The sequence below is a fragment of the Apodemus sylvaticus genome, chromosome 7 (genome assembly GCF_947179515.1).
Source record: "Apodemus sylvaticus chromosome 7, mApoSyl1.1, whole genome shotgun sequence".
NCBI classification, from domain to species: Eukaryota; Metazoa; Chordata; class Mammalia; order Rodentia; family Muridae; genus Apodemus; species Apodemus sylvaticus.
Window position 1 is genome coordinate 113,163,199 of NC_067478.1, and position 20,037 is coordinate 113,183,235.

The following is a 20,037-nucleotide window of genomic DNA, read 5'->3' on the forward strand; positions in this document are numbered from 1 at the left end:
AAAAATGAACAAAATAAGCTTATAAAACCACCAAGAAAGCTGTTTCTGCTAGTATTCAAGATCTTACGACACATAAACAATCCCCATATTCTACTCATGAAGTTTCCCACATGTGAATCACTTTACTGAATGTTAATGACTAATGTAAATAATTACTTTCCAACATTTCTTACTTTCACAAAGTCCTCCACTGTTGTACTGTGGGTAATCATCAAAGAACTGAGCAGAAATACAATTTTCCACATTGTCTTTCAACAGACTTTCTCTCACGTCCTTATAAAAAGCCGTAGAAACAGTGAAGGCTTTCCATGTTTCTGACTGTGAAGCTTCAAAGTGAGTTTGTGTGAGCTGGGTTTTGAGCGTTCTGATCACTTCCCCCGTTCTTTATGTTCATGAGGCATCTTTGCAACATGATTTCTTTTGTCTTTGAAGTTAACTAGGATATAAACAATCATTTTACTAATGGCTTATACTGATAAGCTTTCTTGACACTGTGAGTTTGGATGCACTGCTAAAGCAATAGAACTTCCTAAAGCAGTCTCTTCATTCTCTCCAACAAAAGAATTTATCTCAAGATTTTTCATGTGTTCTGTAAGATGAGGACTGAAGGCTATCCCATCACTTTTACAAGTGTAGGCTTTCTCTCCACTGTGAATTCTTACATGTTTACTTAGATGAGAGTAAACAGCAAAGGCCTTCCCACACTCCTTACAGTCATAGGGCTTCTCTCCAGTGTGAGTTCGCATGTGAATATGAAGGTAGGAGGAACATGTGAATGCTTTCCCACACCTGTTACACTCAAAGGGCTTCTCTCCAGTGTGAATTCTCAAATGTGCAATAAGATAGGAGGAAGAAGCAAAGGCCTTTCCACACTGGTCACATTCATATGGCTTCTCTCCTGTGTGACTTCTTATATGTTCAAGGAGGCCTGAGGATGTAGTGAACGCTTTCCCACATTCTTTACAACTGTAGGGCTTCTCCCCAGTGTGAGTTCGGATATGTTTTGTAAGGCCAGAGCGCACAGTGAACGCTTTCCCACACTCCTCACACTTATGGGGTTTCTCTCCTGTGTGAATTCTTACGTGTTTACTTAGATGTGAAGAAACAGTGAAGGCTTTTCCACATTCCTTACAGACATAAGGTTTCTCTCCAGTGTGAGTTCGTATGTGATTATGAAGGTAGGAAGAACATGCGAACGCTTTTCCACACACATTGCACTCAAAGGGACTTTCTCCAGTGTGTGTTCGTAAATGTTTAGTCAGGCTTGTGCGCTCAGAGAAGGCTCTGCCACACTCCTTGCATGCATAGGGCTTCTCTCCAGTGTGAGTCCGCATGTGAATTCGAAGATAAGAAGAACATGTGAATGCTTTCCCACATACTTTACACTCAAAGGGTTTCTCTCCAGTGTGTGTTCTCAAATGTGTAATAAGGGTTGAGGAAGAAGCAAAGGTTTTCCCACAGTGATCACACTCAAAGGGTCTCTCTCCCATGTGACTTTTCATATGTTTAATAAGGCCTGAGGTTGAAGTGAAGGCCTTCCCACACTCCTTACATTCATAAGGCTTCTCTCCAGTGTGTGTTGGTAAATGTTTACTAAGGCCAGAACGCCCTGTGAAGGCTTTGCCACAGTCCTTACATTTATAGGGTTTTATTCCAGTGTGAACCCGGAAGTGATCATTAAGACATGAGGAATTTCTAAAGCATTTTCCACAAACCTTACATTCAAAGGGCTTCTCTTCAGTGTGAGTTTTTAAGTGCTGAGTTAGTGGATAACACCTAGAAAAGGCTTTCCCACATTCCTTACATTGATAAGGTTTCTCCCCAGTGTGAGTACGCATATGAATATTAAGGTTGGCAGAATATTTAAAACTTTTCCCACATTCCTTACATTCATAGGATTTTTTCCCAGTGTATGTTTGAGAACTCTCAGCATGACTCATGGCTGGGCTAAAAGTGTCACCACACTGTACCCATTTAAAGAGTTTGTCTTCACTGTGACTTCTCCCAGGCCTCTGAAGAGATGACTGATTATCAAAGACTTGCTGAAATTCATTGGATTCAATGAATTTTTGTACACATGTTGTCGGGTAAGCTGTTCTTGCAATCATACTGAAGTCTTTTCCATACTGGCATAATTCAGGACCATTATCTACAGAGGAGGTCTCCTTAGGCCGAATAGGAAAGGCTTGTCCATACTGAACACAATCATAAATGTTCCCTGTGTTTTCAATACCTATGTGTGTCACACTGCATGAAGGTTCTGTGCCTATTTCTCTGGGTGGCTTAAAGTCACAGAGCTCCTTTCCATTGTGGCTATTTGACTGTTGATTAAAACAATAAAAAGATATTAAAATTTTTTCAAATGTATTAGTATACTTCACTTACCTAAAGACAAGAACCTGATGAGGAGGATGTTTTTTTCCCATTTTAATTACATGCATTTCACTCAATGTGAATGGAAAAAAATCCTATTGCAAGAATCTTATGCCATCTGTTCTAATTCTGAAAGGCTTTCTGTGCTTCCAAGAAATTGTTTTAAAAGCCCAATGTCTATTGCTACAGGTAGGAATATGTGATAATGGGAACTCAAGCTTCAAACTATGATTAGGATATCTTTCTAGACACTACTCCTGTGGATGCAGGCTATTTCTTTAATACCTCTTTCTCTTTAAGCATTTTGATGAAATTTATATGAAATATCCAGTCTATTTCAATGAAAAATATGAAATATCTGTTGTGACTCTTACCAGTTGTATCTCATTTGACATTTTTAACTGAAAAATATCCTGATGAAACACTGTGCCTCTGGTGTTAAGTTGCATAGCCAATTCTGAAGTTAAATAACAACAAAAAACATGTAAGTGCTTCCACAGTGAAATAGAAACATTAATAATATATCTCATTTTAATTTGCTTTCATATTAAACAAGTTAAAAATAAAGCTGTTAAATGTTAACAACTTGGCTATGTCTAAGATTTTACAGACTGGGAATACAAGTCCATGTCAGAATAAAGAGTCCCTGAGGGTTGGAGAGATGGCTCAGAGGTTAAGAACACTTACTAGTCAAATAAATAAATAAATAAATAAATAAATAAATAAATAAATAAATAAATAACCTTATTTTTAAAAGAGGTGTTGGATCCAGTAGATGAAAAGTAATAGTTTCGAGGTATGAAGATCTCATAAAACGTTCACATCCTATGGTCTCAGCCTTCTGACTCAAGTTTTCTCTTCTTGGTAATATCTCTTAGTGGTAGAGCACTTGCTTATTCTGCCTTTGTGCCAGCCACAGAAGTGAGGATGGGGGTCCTACAGTATTCCAAATAGAACTCCCAAGCATTTACCTTGGTGAACTCTTCTCTTGACTACTTTCAACTCTTCAGCCTCCAAGCAAAAGCTGGACCTGGATTTGATAAGCTGACATCCTACCCATGAGGAAAGATGCATTAGTGAAAACAGAACAAGCAAGAAAGGGTCTACCTTTCCATGACTTAGAAACTTCAGTTACCATGACAATCAAATGAAATACTGCTAAAGACCCCAATATATAAACAGCCCCTTTATGTGTTGGTAGGCACTGACTTCAAATCCTTTAAAGTCTAATGTGATAGTTACAAAGACAAGACAAAACACTAATGTTGGGCCAGTTGGCTCACCAGGTAAAATGCTTTCCACTAAGCCTGACCACCTGTTTACTTGCCTGGGACATGGTGGAAGGAAAGAACTGACTCCCACAAATTGTCTACTGACTTTAGATATACACTATGACAAACAAAAAATAAATGTAAACAAAATATTTTTAAGTACTAGTCAAATAAAATCAAATATAAAAGAAAGTAGAAGTGAGACAAATTTCCACTGTATGGCCTTAGCTGGCCTAAAACTCTGTAGACAAGGCTGGCCTTGAACTCAGATATGCCTGTCTGTACTTCCTGGAGTACTAAGATGAAAGGTATGTATTACCACATCCACAAAATCTTTGTTATCATGGAGAAAAAAAAAATGATACTAGTAGTTAAATAATGCAGTACATCCAAATCATATGGAAGCAACATTAAAACAGATATGATCAGGACACCAAATAATATTTCTGATTCAGTTTTTCAAAGATAGTCTGATAATTTCCTTTAAATGGACACAATCGCAATACTGGTGATTTTAGGGCTGTGTCTTAAGACACAACAGGGCAGATGAAACATAATAGGACAGAATATGAGGCCTCTCTCTTTCTCTTTCCCTCCACCCCCTCCTCTCCTCTCCCCTCCCCTCCCCTCCCCTCCCTTCCTCTTCTTTTCCTCCCCTCCCTTCTCCTCCCCTTTCTACCCCTCCTCTCCTCTTTTCTCTCCTCTTCTCTCCTCTCCAGTTTTTGTTTTGTTTTTTGAGAGTCTATATGTATTCAAATACACAGAGATCTTCCTGCCTCTGCCTCCCTAGTACTGGGATTAAAGGCATCCACCACTATGCCCAAACCTCTGTTATTTCCAACTGTCCTTAGAGCTGCCATCACCAATTCTAAAACACAGAAAATTCATAGGTGTAATGGCTCAGCAGGTAAGGGTGCTTGCTGCCAAGCCTGACAACCTATGTTTCATCCCTAGAGCTCACATAGTAGAATGAGAGATGACTCCCCAAAGTTGTCTCCTGAATTCCATTTGTGAACTATAATATAAACAAACACACACACACACACACACAGCATAAAATAATAAAATGTAATTAGAAAACTATACATATTTTTGGTTTTTATAAGCATCTACAGGGAATGAGGGGAACCTCACCTAATGTAGCCAGGTTCTGGTAGTTCTCCAGCATCACCTCTCTATAAAGGTTCCTTTGTTTTGTGTCCAATAAAATCCATTCCTCCTGGGTGAAGTCTACAGCCACATCCTCAAAGGTCACTGACTCCTACAATCACACACACTTGGATTTGAGCCAACTAACATCTATCTCCAAGACACAGGAGACTGAGGATAGGAACTCAATACTTACACGGAGTTGGGATTTCTCCAGCAGCCTACGACAGAGTTCAGTGGCTAGCCATGGGTATTCTTTATATCTGTCTCTCTAGTATTAATTTTCACTTTCATACCTTATTTTTAAAGACAGGGTTGGCCAGGCTGGCTGACACTAAAGTCTCTCTCTTCCCCCCACCCTTTCCTACTCAGTGCTGGGATTAAAGGCATGCATCATCATGCCTGGACTTCTTTCTTGATACATCTCTCTGTTCCACCCACACCCGACCACACGGGCTTTCTTGTTTATTTCCTTCTAGTTACGTACACTAAACACACTGCACACACTTGATAAATGGTGAGAGGTGAAGAACGTCCTTCAGAAAGGAGAACATTTATCCCCTTTATCAACTGTCAGAACACAGTAAAATCAGAAATATACACTGAATGTTCTGAGGGTGAAGATCTATTACAAATTACTGAAATGTTGAAATGATGTTCACAATAATTGTAAACCAATATACAACTTTAATTTTCTCATTGATATAATAAAATATATGAGAAGAAGCAACTTCAGGGAGAAAGGACTTATTCTGGCTTATAGATAGTCATGAAGAACTACAACTAATCACTCAGTCCTTGAATGAGGCTTTATTTCCTTCCAGAAGCTCTGGAGAAAACCATCTGCCTCCATGGAAATGTGTCAGCCTTACTTGTATTATGGCAGGGTATACTTTAGTCACACCTGGTAACTGCTTGTCCAGCAGTCAGACACCCTCTTTTCCATCTCTGTCTTTTCTTTATGAAAGTAGCTTGGGTTCCTAGAAAATGAACCTAGTAGGAGAAAGAAAAAGAAAAGAAGAAGAAACTGGAGTTATCCATAATTCGCAGATTTACATACATGGATGTCATTCTATCCTAGGTCAAAATTCCCATATAGTCCAACACCGGAAATCTAGTGTGCTTCTGCTCTCTCTCTCTCTCTCTCTCTCTCTCTCTCTCTCTCTCTCTCTCTCTGTGTGTGTGTGTGTGTGTGTGTGTGTGTGTGTGTGCGCGCGCGCGTGTGTGTGTGCCTCTCTTTCTTTCTCTTGCTCCCCCTCGCTCCCTGTCTTCCCCCCCCCCCATTTCACATGTATACAGAACTACCACATAGTGCAAGAACAATCAAATTCAGAAAAAGGAATGGTGAGCCACACTGCCCATGAGGACAAGAATATCAGTGCCATTTACAGGTAACGAACAGTAAGCCTAGAAACATGGTCTATTACCTGCCCATGTAGAATAACTCAAGAATGAAATCATGAAGCACCCATGACCAAAGTATACATATCAGCAAGCTGGCTTATAACACAGACAACTTCAGTAACTCCTGCCAACTTCAGCATCTAAAAATACTCAACAAGGAGAAACTCTGGGGGCTGGAGAGATGGCTCAGTTGTTAAGAGCACTTGTTGCTCTTGTAGATGACCTGTGTTTGGTTCCTAGCATCTACATAGTAGTTTACTACCATCAAGAACTCCAGCTCCAGATCTAAAGCCCTTTTATGATCTCCACAGGCACCAAGCACACATGTGGTCCATAGGCATACATGCAGGCAAAACACATATAGAAAATAATAAAATAAATTAATCTTTTAAAAGATAAAAAAGAAACAACTTAAGAGAGAGCCTATTATGGCTTATAGTTCAAGGGGATATAATCCTTAAAATGTACTGGAACCCCTTCTCTTCCAGAATTTGGAGGACACATCTAGGCAGTTTATACACCTAAGTGGCCAGTGGTGATCTTCAATCCTCTCTATAGGGGAAGGCATGGCAGCAGGAGTGGGGGGCTGGTTGAGTGCATCAGCAGTCAGGAAACAGGGTGGACCAGGAAGTAAGACTGGCCTATAGAACCTCAAGGCCCACCTACTACTGAACCACTTCCTCCAGCAAAGCTCCACCTCCTGAAAGTTCCACATCCTTTTCACACAGCATAATAGGCTGGGAACCAAGGGTTCCAGTAAGTCATTGGGGTGATTTCATATCCACACGACAGAAGCACCCCTGAACTGGAAGCAAGACTGTTCAAGCCAAGAGCACCAACACTTACTCTGTCTGTACAAGGAATACACAACGCATGAGCAAGACTTACCACAGGACAAACTGATGGCTTCCATCCTGTAAAGGTGGTGGTGAAATACACTGGACCACTCCCTTCCGGAATTTGAAGGACACGTCTGGACAATTTATACACATAAGTGGCTACCGGTGATCTTTCCTCTCTCTACAGTGTCACTTGCATTCTTGAAGACATGGATCATTCATCATCAAATATTATCTATTAATCAACAAGCATTGTAATTAGTTCTTTCTCTTTCTGACCGGTAAAAGCCACTGAAAATGATAACGCATGAGCTGCAGAAATGCCTCACTAGTTAAGAGTACCTGCTGCTCTTCCAGAGGATTTGGGTTAAGTTTTCAACCCCATGCTGGGCTAAGACTCCACCTCCTATAACTCCAGCTCCAAGCAATCAGATACCCTCTTCTGCCTCTGTGGTATTTTCATACTCATGGAATAGACTCACACAGACACACACAATCATAGAAATGAATAAAAATAAAAACAAACTTAAAAATTAATTATTCTAAGGCTTCAAAGGCCCCTATCATTAGCAACATTTATACTTAAAAGCCTAGATTCAGGGGATCTGGGGAGGTGGTTCAGTGGTTAGAGTGCTTATTAATCCTGCAAAGGACCTGGGTTCAGTTCCCAGCACCCACATGGTGGCTCAAAACCATCCACACCTCTGGTTAACCTCTGTAAACTCCACAGGTACCAGGCACACACACACATGTAGGCAAATAAATAAATAAATAATAAATAAATAAATAAAAACTGATACACATAAAATAAATAAACAAATTAAAAAGAAACAAATGCATCTAGATTCAGTTCCAGGAAGATGACTCCGTAGGTAAAGTGCTTACTGGTTGGCATGGCAGCCTGGGTACAATCTCTGAGACCCATAAGGCAAAGAATGAAGCATACATATATACATGCAGGCAAAACGCTCAAATGCAAAAAAATAAATAAATAAAATAAAATCCTTAAAAACAAAGACAAAAAAGATCCCATCACAAAGAACCATGTTTGAGGCCGCAGCCAAGCCAAGCCAACTAGCCTCATCAGTCATTACACACTGTACAAATGCTCCTAAAATATTGCATCATACACAAAAAATAGGCAATTCCTATATATCAAGAAAATAGTAAATAAAATCAGTTAGTAAATATTATAAATAAATAACAATGGCTTGTATCTCTAGGTACCAACTATGCTTTTCCTTTCTTCTTGGTATTTAACTAACAAGACAACTTCTTAAATCACCTACACAGGCCCTCACTCTACACAGACACCATCAACCTGAAAGGGGCTGAAATATACACAAACTGAGAACTACAGTGTTCTCAATTTCCAGCTCTTCATTTGAATCCTCAATGGTACTTTTATATGCCAGGTCTTATACATCTCCACTTGATTCAGATTAAGGGGACAGGGATGTATTTAAACTTTATCTCTTGCTAAAAACATACCAGTGAAAATGCATGAGTTCAGTTGATCTTGTTTTCAGATTAAAGCTATGCCTGGGGGATCCTACTAAATTGGAACTTGTCCCTAACTTCTCAAGTAAATGAATAAATACAGAAGAAAACAATACCCAGGCTTTACTTGAACTTTATCCTTGTTTAGATTTCCCACAGTCACAATGTTGTCTACAATGTTATTGTAGAAAAACATTCCATTTTGGCCTTAAATCTTCTTCTAACATAGGAGACAGTAAAATAAAATCAAAGACATTCCTACTTCTTGGCTTGATGAAATGGTCACACAGATCCCTAGTTAAAACAACTAACAGAGACAATATACAAAAATAAGGACCCCAGGGTTAAATTTTATATTAAAAACAATTCTAGGAGGGTGACTGTCTATCTCTATTGTTTCTCCATCTGTGGCCAACTTTGCTGCTGAAATCCAAATATTAAAGGGCATTTATTAATGTCTTACTACAAACTTAATTTTCTGGTACCACCACCTAGCCCCCTAGAGGCAATACTCATAAAATTACTGATTCCATACACTCAACATCTGGTAATTACTGAACTCCAATAAATTCTGTAGTGTTCCAACATGTCCTGTGTCTATTTCAATAGCTTCTCGACAGGAGCTGGCTTCCACCTCCAAAGAGAAATAATACACATTTTCCAGGCTACCTAACAGAAGTGTCATCAAGCACTATCACTGCAAACAAGAGCTCAGTGAGACCCAACTTCAGGAACACGAGTGTAACTTTACACTGGCTGGTTAATAACCTAAGGCAAAGGGTATCAGAGAGGCTGAGAAACCCTGACAGCATACTGATAAGAATGCCCGTCTGACTAGAAAGCCAATAGTGATGAGAAGACCTTCAGTCAGGAGCCAGGGCAAACCTTACAAAAACACTCAACATATGATAAAACAACGACTGGTATGTCTCCGTCCTGAGACTACAAGAAACAAACATACAGATAGTTCTTTTCCTGCCCTCTAAAGCCCCAAGCCCCCTGCACCTCAGCAGTAAAGAACAATCTCCTTCTGTTGAGGTCTGCCTCTTCTCTCTTTTATTATCATATTGCCTCCGTCAATCCTAACCAAACAATCACATGGATCTCCAAAGAGACTCGGGTGATACACTGAAAAAGGCAGTCCTAACACACGCTAATACTTTAGGAGGAGGGAGAGGTGGCTATCTCCCATTCCCTTCAGCATCGCTAACTCCAGCATCTAGTATTTTGGATTAAATCACCATTCTTTTCTTTATTTAACCTATTCGCATACAAAGACAGAAAAAAAATTATTGCCCTCAACATTGAGTCTTCATCAATTTGCAGTCACATACTTATTTCCTCTGTTAAATATTAAGCTTCTCCAATTGCTACAAGCTACCTACGAATATCTACTGGCTGAATACGTTATTTGGGGAAACACACATTCTCTGGTCGTTGTCATTATTTGGTTCAGGATCAACTTTTATTTCCTTAATGGCTGAGCTATTTTTTTTTTCCATCAACACAACTCACCCAAACATTTTTCTGCAGAAATCAATCAACCCAAATACTTCAATAGTCTCCACCCATTCCTCCTACAGGCCCTGGTTTTGAACCCCTGTGTGCAGGGTCTAAGAAGTTCAGCTACAATGAGTGAAAACTGGTTTGAGGATTTTTTTTTCCCCAGTACACTCGCGTTTTTGTGCACACCGACAACTGAAAAGATGGCTTTCTACCCAAATGTAACTACGTGTTGGAAACAACTCAGGGACGCATTTCTGAAGGCTCCTGCGCCGGTAAAGGTGGCAACGCCCTCTCAGCAGCTTCCACCTCGCACTCACCTGAACGCGCCAATCCCTGAAAATAAAGACAGAGAACCAACCGCGCGGCGAGGAAGTGCAGCCGCCAGGGGCCGAACCCGCCTCTCCCGATTCGCCTGCCGGGCACCGCCTCTGAGGAACAAAGGAACTCCACAGCCTAGAGCCCGCGCCGGAAGAGTCGGAAGGGAACACCGCCGACAGCACTTCCGCTTCCGGCCCGGGGCTGCGGGAACCGTTCCGACTCCTGCTCAGGTCAGGGAAAGAATTTAATTAGTATCGCCAGCGTCTCGGACAGGTGGACGACCACGGAGATGGAAAAAGAACTTCACAGCCCAGAGCTGGAGCGAGAGCCCGCGGAGGGCTGCTGGTGTCTCTTCTGTTTTCTTCCACCTAAGTGTCCTCCGGCTTCGGCGCTGCGATTTACCCTGAGTTTCCGGCCCCAAGAGCGCCTTTACCCCAAGTCGGCTGGCCTGGCCACGAGCCTTGTGTAAGGCGACAACCAGACCAACGACAGGAGTTGCCCGGGCTGTGTAGACACCGGATAGACCTGTCGGAGCGCGCATGTCACCCAGTGTAGCTCTTGTTAGGTTTATGAGTCGTAATGCACCCACTTAAGTCTCCAGGTCCTTGTGTCTCTAGTCACGGAATTAGACGAGAAACACGTCGTTAGATGTAAAGAAAGTTTATTACGAACAGGAAAAGTAGGGAGGATGAGATGGCTCAGAAGGTAAAGCCTCCAAGCCTGATGATAACCTCAGTCAGGACCCGGCGAGCCAAGGCTCCACAAGTTGTCCTCTGATGTCACACGTGCACCCGAACTCTCAACCACATCATACAAAATAATAACGTACCGCAAATTGGAGCCAGGCATAGTGACCCACGCCAGAGTTTGCTGGAGTCAGAAGCAGTCTGAGTTGAGTCCAGTCGGGTCTATATCAAATTAGGAATATAGGGTCACACGCAAGAGAAAGGAAGGAAGGAAAGAACAAATTAAAGGGGATGAGGAGCATTCTTGAGAATGGGAGTGGTCTGGAAAGCAAAGAACCTAGAAAAAAGAAAAGTGTCCCTTAAGACTTGACATTTCTATAGTAGCTACCTCGCCTAAGTATGTGAGGACTTCTTTTGAGCATGCTTTATATATGTTATACATGTTATATAAAGCCCCGTGAGGAAGTCTTTTACTGCCAGCTGGGTTTTATATATTTAATATTACTGTAGCTTCTTTCTGTCTCTCCTGTCACTACACTCTGCTAGGACAAGCCTGAAAAAGTAGGCCTATCTTGTCTTTCCTGCTAAGAGACTCAGAAAAAGTAAGCTATAGGCTCTGGGGGAGGGGAGTGTCCTCCTACTGTGGCTTTGCTAAATGGTGCCGTTGTTAATTTTTCCTTCTAAATGCTTATACACATATATTTATGCTCCTCTCAGCCTTGGCCTTCACTCCCCACCCCCAGTGGGTAATGCAGACACTCAAGGTCAAGGTGCTGAGAATAAGCAACTCTGCAGTTCTCAGCCTTAAATAGTACATCAGTATCCTTCTTTCCAAGACCCAGGAAACATCAAGAAGAGAGGGTTAAAATAATATAAACTGGAGGATCGAAAGGAGTGTGGTGAACACTATGTTCTAGACATGATCAAAACATTAATGAGCTCCTAGGAGCGATGGCTGGGCACCTCAGCTGCATGTGCCTACACAGGATGTCTGTCATCAGTTGGTAAGACACAGGATGTCCTATAGGAGAATTTCTTTAAGTCACGGGTTGTTCACTGGGAGATGAAATATTCTGTCCTACAAGGAAGTTCCTTAAGCTCAAGAAGTAAACAACTCAGTGTTATCAGGAAGTTTCTAAAACTGACCAGAATCACTAGGTCCCTTCTCCACCAAGTGTGTACTAGCAGGAAGGACTACTGAAAGATACGCTCAAGCTGGGCTGCCTAGAAGAGGCAGATGAGCAGCCTGGAAGAAGCAGGGATTAGCCACGCTGCCTAGAAGAGATTTATGATACCCTACCTAGAAAGGACACTCTTTGGCCTGTTACGCAGCCTGCAGGCTGTGCAGTGTGCCCCAGGTTCCCAGCTTTTGTGAGCTGTCATACATGCTGGGGTGGGGATTGGTGGGATAGCTATCTTGGAGTTATTTCTGCTTCTGTAACTTGTACTTCACCCATATTCTTGTAAATTACCCCAATAAGACTCCTTTGTTCACCAAAGTGTGCTTTGGTGGTATCTACACTTTGGTATGTCATCACTTCCCTATCTGGTATGAATAGATGTTTCTTCATGTCTCTTCAGGAATAGGACTGCACACAAGGGTTCATGAAACCCACACCTCTCCCTGAGGAGCTATAAAGTATAGCTTGTTAAACATTGCTGTAGGTCACAAAAGAACACACATGGTATGCACTCACTGATAAGTGGATATTACAAAGGAACACACATGGTATGCACTCACTGATAAGTGGATATTGGGGAAAAAGCTGGGAATACCCACGATACAACTCACAGACCATATGAAGCTCAAGAAGGAAAACCAAAGGGTGGATACTTCAGTCCCATTAGAAGATGGAACAAAATAATCATGGGAGGTAGAGACTGGGAGGGACTTGGGAGGAGGGAGAGGAAGGGGTAAAGGGGGCAGGATCAGGTGTGGGAGAAGACAGGAGATGTACAGAGAATCAGAAAATTGAACAGAGGTTCAGTGGGGGTTGGGACACTGGGGGTAGCCACCAGAAAGTCCCAGATGCCAGGAAAGCAAGAAGGTTCCCAGGACTCAAAGAGGATGATGACATTAGCAGAAATACCCAACAAAGGGGAGAGAGAACCTGTAGAGATCATATCCAGAGGTTAGGCAAGGCTCCTGGTGAGGGAGGAGGCCACCCACCCATCTCAAAAAATTTTAACCCAGAATTGTCTAAAGGAAATACAGGGATAAAGAGTGGAGCAGCAACTGAAGGAAAGACCATCCAGAGACTGCTCCACCTGGGAATGCAGCCACCAAACCCAGACACTCTTGCTGATGCCAAGAAGTGCTTGCTGACAGGAGCCTAATGTAGCTGTCTCCTGAGAGGCTCAGCCAGAGCCTCACCAATACAGATGTGGCTACTTGCAGCCACCATTGGACTGAGCATGAGGTCCCCAATGGAGGAGTTAGGGGAAGGACTGAAGGAACTGAAGGGGTTTGCAGCCCCACAGGAAGAACAGCAATATCAACCAACCAGACCTCCAGTCTCCCAGAGACGAAATTACCAACCAAAGAACAGACACAGAGGAACCCATGGCTCCAGCTGCATGTATAGCAGAGGATGGCCTTATCTGGCATCAGTGGAAGGGGAGGACCTTGGTCCTGCAAAGGCTCAATGCAGCAGCATAGGGGAATGCTAGGACAGTGAGGGGGGCAGCACCCTCATAGAAGCATGGGGGATGGGTAAGGAGTTTCTAGAAGGGAAACCAGGAAGGGGGATAACATTTGGAATGTAAATAAAGTAACCAATAAAAAATGTTGCTGGAGGAGAGGGAATCTTTTTTTTAGTTATGTAATCACTAGCCGATTGCCCTTTCTCAAGTAAATAAGCATGTGTGAAAGTGTTTTCTTGAACAAAGGTATCTTGGCAATCAGAAGCCATGGAATGAATACCAGAAAAAAAAAAAAAACTGATAGGCATTTTCCACTGACAAAATGAGCCAATTCAAGCCATATGGTAGCTCTCAGGCAAGCTCATCAACCACATGGGGGTGGGCGTCAAAGAAGACAAAGGGGAAGGGTAGGAGAGAGGGAAAGCTTGCATACAGAGACAGAAGAGACATAACCAAATGTCTGGATTGTATAATGAGTAGCCACTGAGGGAGAGGAAGACCAGCACCTTGTTTTGGAAAGTTTAGCATAGAGAGCAGGGTACTCCAGCCATGCCTGTAACAGGGATTGAGAGATGCTGGGAGAACCTGGAGGCCAAGTCCACATTGGCATGTTAAACATGCACCTCAGCTGATTCTCCCAGATGTGAAACCCAAAAGCAACAAGTCTCACACAAGAGATTTATTGAGGAGAAATCCAGAATGGTGGCTGCCTCTGGCTGGGCTAAGGGGACAGCTTTCGTAGGATCTTTGGAGCATGTGCACTGAGCTAGTGGAAAAGTACTACATGGTTGGTTAACCCTGAGTCATAGAGACGGGGATTTGCAAGGCCTGGGCTCGGGGACAGACCAGAGGCAGGGTGGTGTGGGAAGGTAACCCTACGTTTCTCCGCTTTTTTGTTTACTATTGATATCTAGGAGTCTGGGGAAAGAAAAGTGTTATCATTAGACTACTTCCCGCTGTGTGGGGTGTCAAAGTCCTTGGAGCAAGCTTTATCTTTACTGTAAGAGCATAATCTGGTTGTAGGTCTCTGATTCCATGGGGAGCCATTGGGAAACTCTGCTATTAAAGTCATAGGCTACCATGACCAGACAGCTCTCTGAGGACTCCTCCTCCCAGCAGGGCTTATTCTTCTCTGCCTGGCCTTATATAGGGAGCCTGATTTCCCTACCACCACCACCATCCACTACCTGGCACAGTGAAGACACCATTTCCTGATACATCCTAGAAAACCAGCAGCACTCAGGGCATTTGGTAAGAAACCCCTCCCACATCTGCAGTCCAAGAGCTGCTGCTGGGGGTCCAGCAGGACTCACTACACAGCAACCATCAAAACCCCCACCTTCCTGAATACCACTCCTCTTCCATTCCTTCTGCCCCTTCCTCCGCCTATCCTTTCTACAAGGGTAGACTCTAGCCAGCTCTGCCACAGTGAAGACACCATTTCCTGATACATCCAAGAAAACAAGCTGCACTGTGGGCTTTTGAGAACCAGCTGCGCTCAGGGCCTTTGGAGCACGGAGAGTCCTGGGAGCACAGTGCACCAAATCCAGGTGGAGCAGGAAGATAATTAACCTCCCAGGACTGTGGAGAAGCCTGAGAGCACAGAGCCAATCCTGGGCCACAGAGCTACATACACAAATATCACCACAGGAGAGCTGGTCTCCCAGGAGTGCCTACATACCTGTGTGCACAGAGAGAACAGGAATCCCAGGAGTACAAATACATAGATTTGCAGGACAGATAAGCAACAGTCAGAGACAGCAAGACCAGATAACTTCAGAGATAACCAGATGGCAAAAGGCAAACACAAGACAAAGCAACATGGTAACATCCAAACCCACACCAAAAAAGCAAGAGCTGGATTTAAAATCACATCTCATGATGCTGATAGAGGACTTCAAGAAGGACATAAATAACTCCCTTAAAAACTACAGGAGAACATGGATCAACAGGTAGACATCTAGAAAGAGGAAACACAAAAATCCCTTAAAGAAATACAGGAGAACATGGGTCAACAAGTAGAAGCCCTCAAAGAGGAAACACAAAAATCCCTTAAACAATTTCAGGAAAACACAAAACATCAAGTGACAGAACTAAACAAAACTATCTAGGATCTAAAAATCAAAGTATAAACAATAAAGAAATCACAAAGGGAGACAACACTGAAAATAGAAAACCTTGGAAATCAGGAGTCATAGATACAAACGTCAACAACAGAATACAAGAGATAGAAGGAAGAATCTTAGATGCTGAAGATACCATAGAAAACATTGACTCAACAGTCAAAGAAAATGCAAAATGCAAAAAGTTCCTGATCCAAAGCACCCAGAAAATGCAGGACAAAATGAGAAGACCAAACCTAAGGATTATAGGTATAGAAGAGAGCGAAGATTTACAACTTAAAGGGCCAGTAAATATCTTCAACAAAATTATAGAAGAAACCTTCCCTAACCTAAAGAAAGAGATGCCCATGAACATACAGGGAGCCTACAGAACTCCAAAGAGACTGGACCAGACCAGAAAGTCCTCCTGTCATATAATAATCAAAACACCAAATGCACTAAACAAAGAAAGAATATTAAAAGCAGTAAGGAAAAAAGGTCAAGTAATATATAAAGGCAGACCTATCAAAATTACACCAGAATTCTCACTGGAAAATATGAAAAATAGAAGATACTGGGCAGATCTCATACGGACCCTATGAGAACACAAATGCCAGCCCAGGCTACTATACCCAGCAAAACTCTCAATTGCAATAGAAGGAGAAAACAAGACATTCCATGACAAAACCAAATTTACACAATATCTTTCCACAAACCCAGCTTTAAAAAGGATAATGGGTGGAAAGTACCAACAAAAGGAGGGAAACCACACCCTGGAAAAAGCAATAAAGTAATCTTCTTTCAACAAACCCAAAAGAAGATAGCCACACAAACAGAATTCCACCCTTAACAACTAAATTAACAGGAAGTAACAATCACTTTTCCTTAATATCTCTTAACATCAATGGTCTCAGTTGCCCAATAAAAAGACATAAACTAACAGACTGGATACATAAATAGGACCCAACATTTTGCTGCATAAAAAAACCCATCTCAGTGACAAAGACAGTCACTACCTCAGAGTCAAAAGTTGGAAAACAATTTTCCAAGCAAATGCTCCCAAGAAACAAACTGGAGTGACCATTCTCATATGGAATAAAATTGACTCTCACCAAAGTTGTCTAGACACAAAGAATATGTCTAATAAAAAAAGTGAAAAATATGATTCAAGAAAACCAGGAGCTGGTTCTTTGAGACAATCAGCAAGATAGATAAACCCTTAGCCAGACTGACCACAGGGAGCCAGACTAACCACAGGGCACAGAGGCACTATCCAAACTAACCACAGGGCACAGAGGCACTATCCAAACTAACCACAGGGCACAGAGGCACGATCCAGACTAACCACAGGGCACAAAGGCACTATCCAAATTAATAAAATGATAAATGAAAAGGGAGACATTACAAAAGAAACTGTGGAAATTCAAAAAAAATCAACAGATCCTACTACAAGAGCATATATTAAACAAAATTGGAAAATCTGAACAAGATGAACAATTTTCTAGACACATACCAGGTACCAGTGTTAAAACAGGATCAGATAAACCATCTAAATAGTCCCATAAGTACTGAGGAAATAGAAGCAGTTTATAATAGTCTCCCAACCAAGAAAAGGCTAGGACCAGATAGGTTTAGTGGGGAATTCTATCAGATCTTCAAAGAAGACCTAATACCACTACTCTTCAAACTATTCCACAAAATAGAAACACAAGGAACACTACCAAATTCATTCTATGAAGCCACAACAATGCTTATACCTAAACCAAACAAAGACCAAACGAAGAAAGAATTTCAGAAAAATTTCCCTTATAAACACTGATGCAAAAACACTCAATAAAATTCTGGCAAGCTAAATCCAAGAATGCATCAAAACAAAAATTCACCACGATCAAGTAGGCTTCATCCCAGGGATGCAGGGATAGTTCAATATATGGGAATCCATCAATGTAATCCACTACACAAACAAACTCAAAGAAAAAAACCACATGGTCATTTCATTAGATGCTGAAAAGCTTTAAACAAAATCCAGAATCCCTTCATGATAAAATTCTTGGAGAGATCAGGAATTCAAGTTCCATACCTAAACATAGTGAAAGCAATGTACAGCAAACCAGTGGTCAGCATCAAACTAAATGGTAAGAAACATGAAGCGATCTCACTAAAATCGGGGACCAGACAAGGCTGCCCACTCTCTCCCTATCTATTCAATATAGTACTTGAAGTTCTAGCCAAAGCAATCAGAGAACAAAAGGAGGTCAAAGAAAAACAAATTAGAAAGGAAGAAGTCAAAATATCACTATTTGCAGATGATATGATCGGATACTTAAGCAACCCAAAAAATACCACCAGAGAACTCCTAAATCTGATAAACAACTTCAGCAAAGTGTCTGGATATAAAATTAATTCAAACAAATCAGTGGCCTTCCTCTATGTAAAGGATAAACAAGCTGAGAAAGAAATTAGGGAAATGACACCCTTTACAATAGCCACAAATAATATTACATTCCTTGGTGTGACTCTAAGCAAGCAAATGAAAGATCTGTATGACAAGAACTTCAAGCCTCTGAAGAAAGAAATAGAAGACCTCAGAAGATAGATCTCCCATGCTCATGAATTGGCAGGATTAATATAGCAAAAACGGCCATCTTGACAAAAGTAATCTACATATTCAATGCAATCGCCATCAAAATTCCAACTCAGTTCTTTATAGAGCTAGAAACAGCAATCTTCAAATTCATTTGGAATAACAAAAACAAAAACAAAAACAAACAAACAAACAAACAAACAAAAACAGGATAGCAAAATCTATTCTCCACAACAAAAGATCTCCTGGGGGAATCACCATCCCTGACCTCAAGCTCTACTACAGAGTGATAGTGATAAAAACTGTATGGTATTGGTACAGAGATGGGCAGGAAGATCAATGGAATAGAATTGAAGACCCAGAAATGAACCCACATACCTACAGTCACTTGATATTTGACAAAGGAGCTAAAAACATCCAGTGGAAAAAAAGACTTTTTAACAAATGGTTCTGGATCAACTGAAGGTCAACATGTAGAAAAATACAAATTGACCCATTCTTATCTCCTTGTACAAAGCTCAAGTCCAAGTGGATCAAGGACCTTCACATAAAACCAGATACACTGAAGCTTATAGAGGAGAAAGTGAAGAAGAGCCTTGAAAACATGGACACAGGGGAAAATTTCCTGAATAGAACACTAATGGCTTATGCCCTAAGAATCGACAAATGGGACCTCATAAAACTGCAAAGCTTCTGTAAGGCAAAGAACACTGTCAATATGACAAAATAGCAACCAACAGATTGGGAAAAGATCTTTACCAATCCTACATCGATAGCGGGCTAATATTCAAGGTATAAAAGAACTCAAGAAGTTAGACTCAAATAACCCTATTAAAAATGGGGTACAGAGCTAAACAGAGAAGTCTCAACTAAGACTTGCTTCATAGCCATTCACGCCTCAACTAAGGAGACTTGGATGGCTATGAAGCACCTAAAGAAATGTTCAGCATCCTTAGTTATCAGGAAAATGCAAATCAAAACAACCCTGAGATTCCACCTTACACTGGTCAGAATGACTAAGATAAAAAAACTCAGGGGACAGCAGATGCTGGAGAGGATGTGGGAAAGAGGAATACTCCTCCATTGCTGGTGGGATTATAAATTGGTAAAACCACTCTGGAAATCAATTTGGTGGTTCCTTAGAAAATTAGACATAGTACTACCTGAGGACTCAGCTATACCGCTCCTGGGCATATACCCAGAAGATGCTCCAACATGTAATAAGGACACATGCTCCACTATGTTCATAACAGTCTTATTTATAATAGCCAAAAGCTGGAAAGAACCTACATGTCCTTCAACAGAGAAATAGATACAGAAAATGTGATATATATACACAATGGAGTACTATTCAGCTATTAAAAACAATGAATTCATGAAATTCTTAGGCAAATGGATAGAACTAGAAAGTGTCATCCTGAGTGAGGTAACCCAATCACAAAAGAATACACATTGTATGCACTCACTGAGAAGTGAATATTAGCCCAAAAGCTCAAAATAAACAAGTTACAATTCATAGACCACAGGGAGCTCAAGAAGAAGGAAGACCAAAGTGTGGGTGCTTTGGTTTTTCTGAGAAAGGGAACAAAATACTCACAGGAGCAATTATGGAGACAAAATTTGAAGCAGAAACTGAAGGAAAGGCCACCCAGAGACTGTCCT

General features: G+C 41.4%; 1 protein-coding gene across 5 annotated transcripts; it reads right to left on the reverse strand.

The window, feature by feature from the left end:
• Window positions 1–343: 343 nt before the first annotated feature.
• Window positions 344–10,481, reverse strand: LOC127689381 (zinc finger protein 883-like). 5 transcript variants are annotated; one of them, XM_052189019.1, is made up of 7 exons: window positions 10,360–10,481; window positions 7,086–7,271; window positions 5,698–5,786; window positions 4,779–4,905; window positions 3,345–3,425; window positions 2,748–2,830; window positions 344–2,321 (listed from the first exon to the last, which is right to left on the reverse strand). In XM_052189019.1, the coding sequence occupies exons 2-7, from the start codon at window positions 7,108–7,110 to the stop codon at window positions 468–470; spliced, it is 2,259 nt and encodes a 752-aa protein (XP_052044979.1). In that variant the 5' UTR covers window positions 7,111–7,271; window positions 10,360–10,481; the 3' UTR covers window positions 344–467. The 5 variants fall into 5 exon arrangements, with proteins under 5 accessions (XP_052044979.1, XP_052044981.1, XP_052044980.1 ...); XM_052189021.1 differs by lacking the exons at window positions 7,086–7,271; window positions 10,360–10,481 and having other exon boundaries at window positions 5,696–5,781; XM_052189020.1 differs by lacking the exons at window positions 7,086–7,271; window positions 10,360–10,481 and having other exon boundaries at window positions 5,666–5,781.
• Between the last annotated feature and the right edge of the window lie 9,556 nt (window positions 10,482–20,037).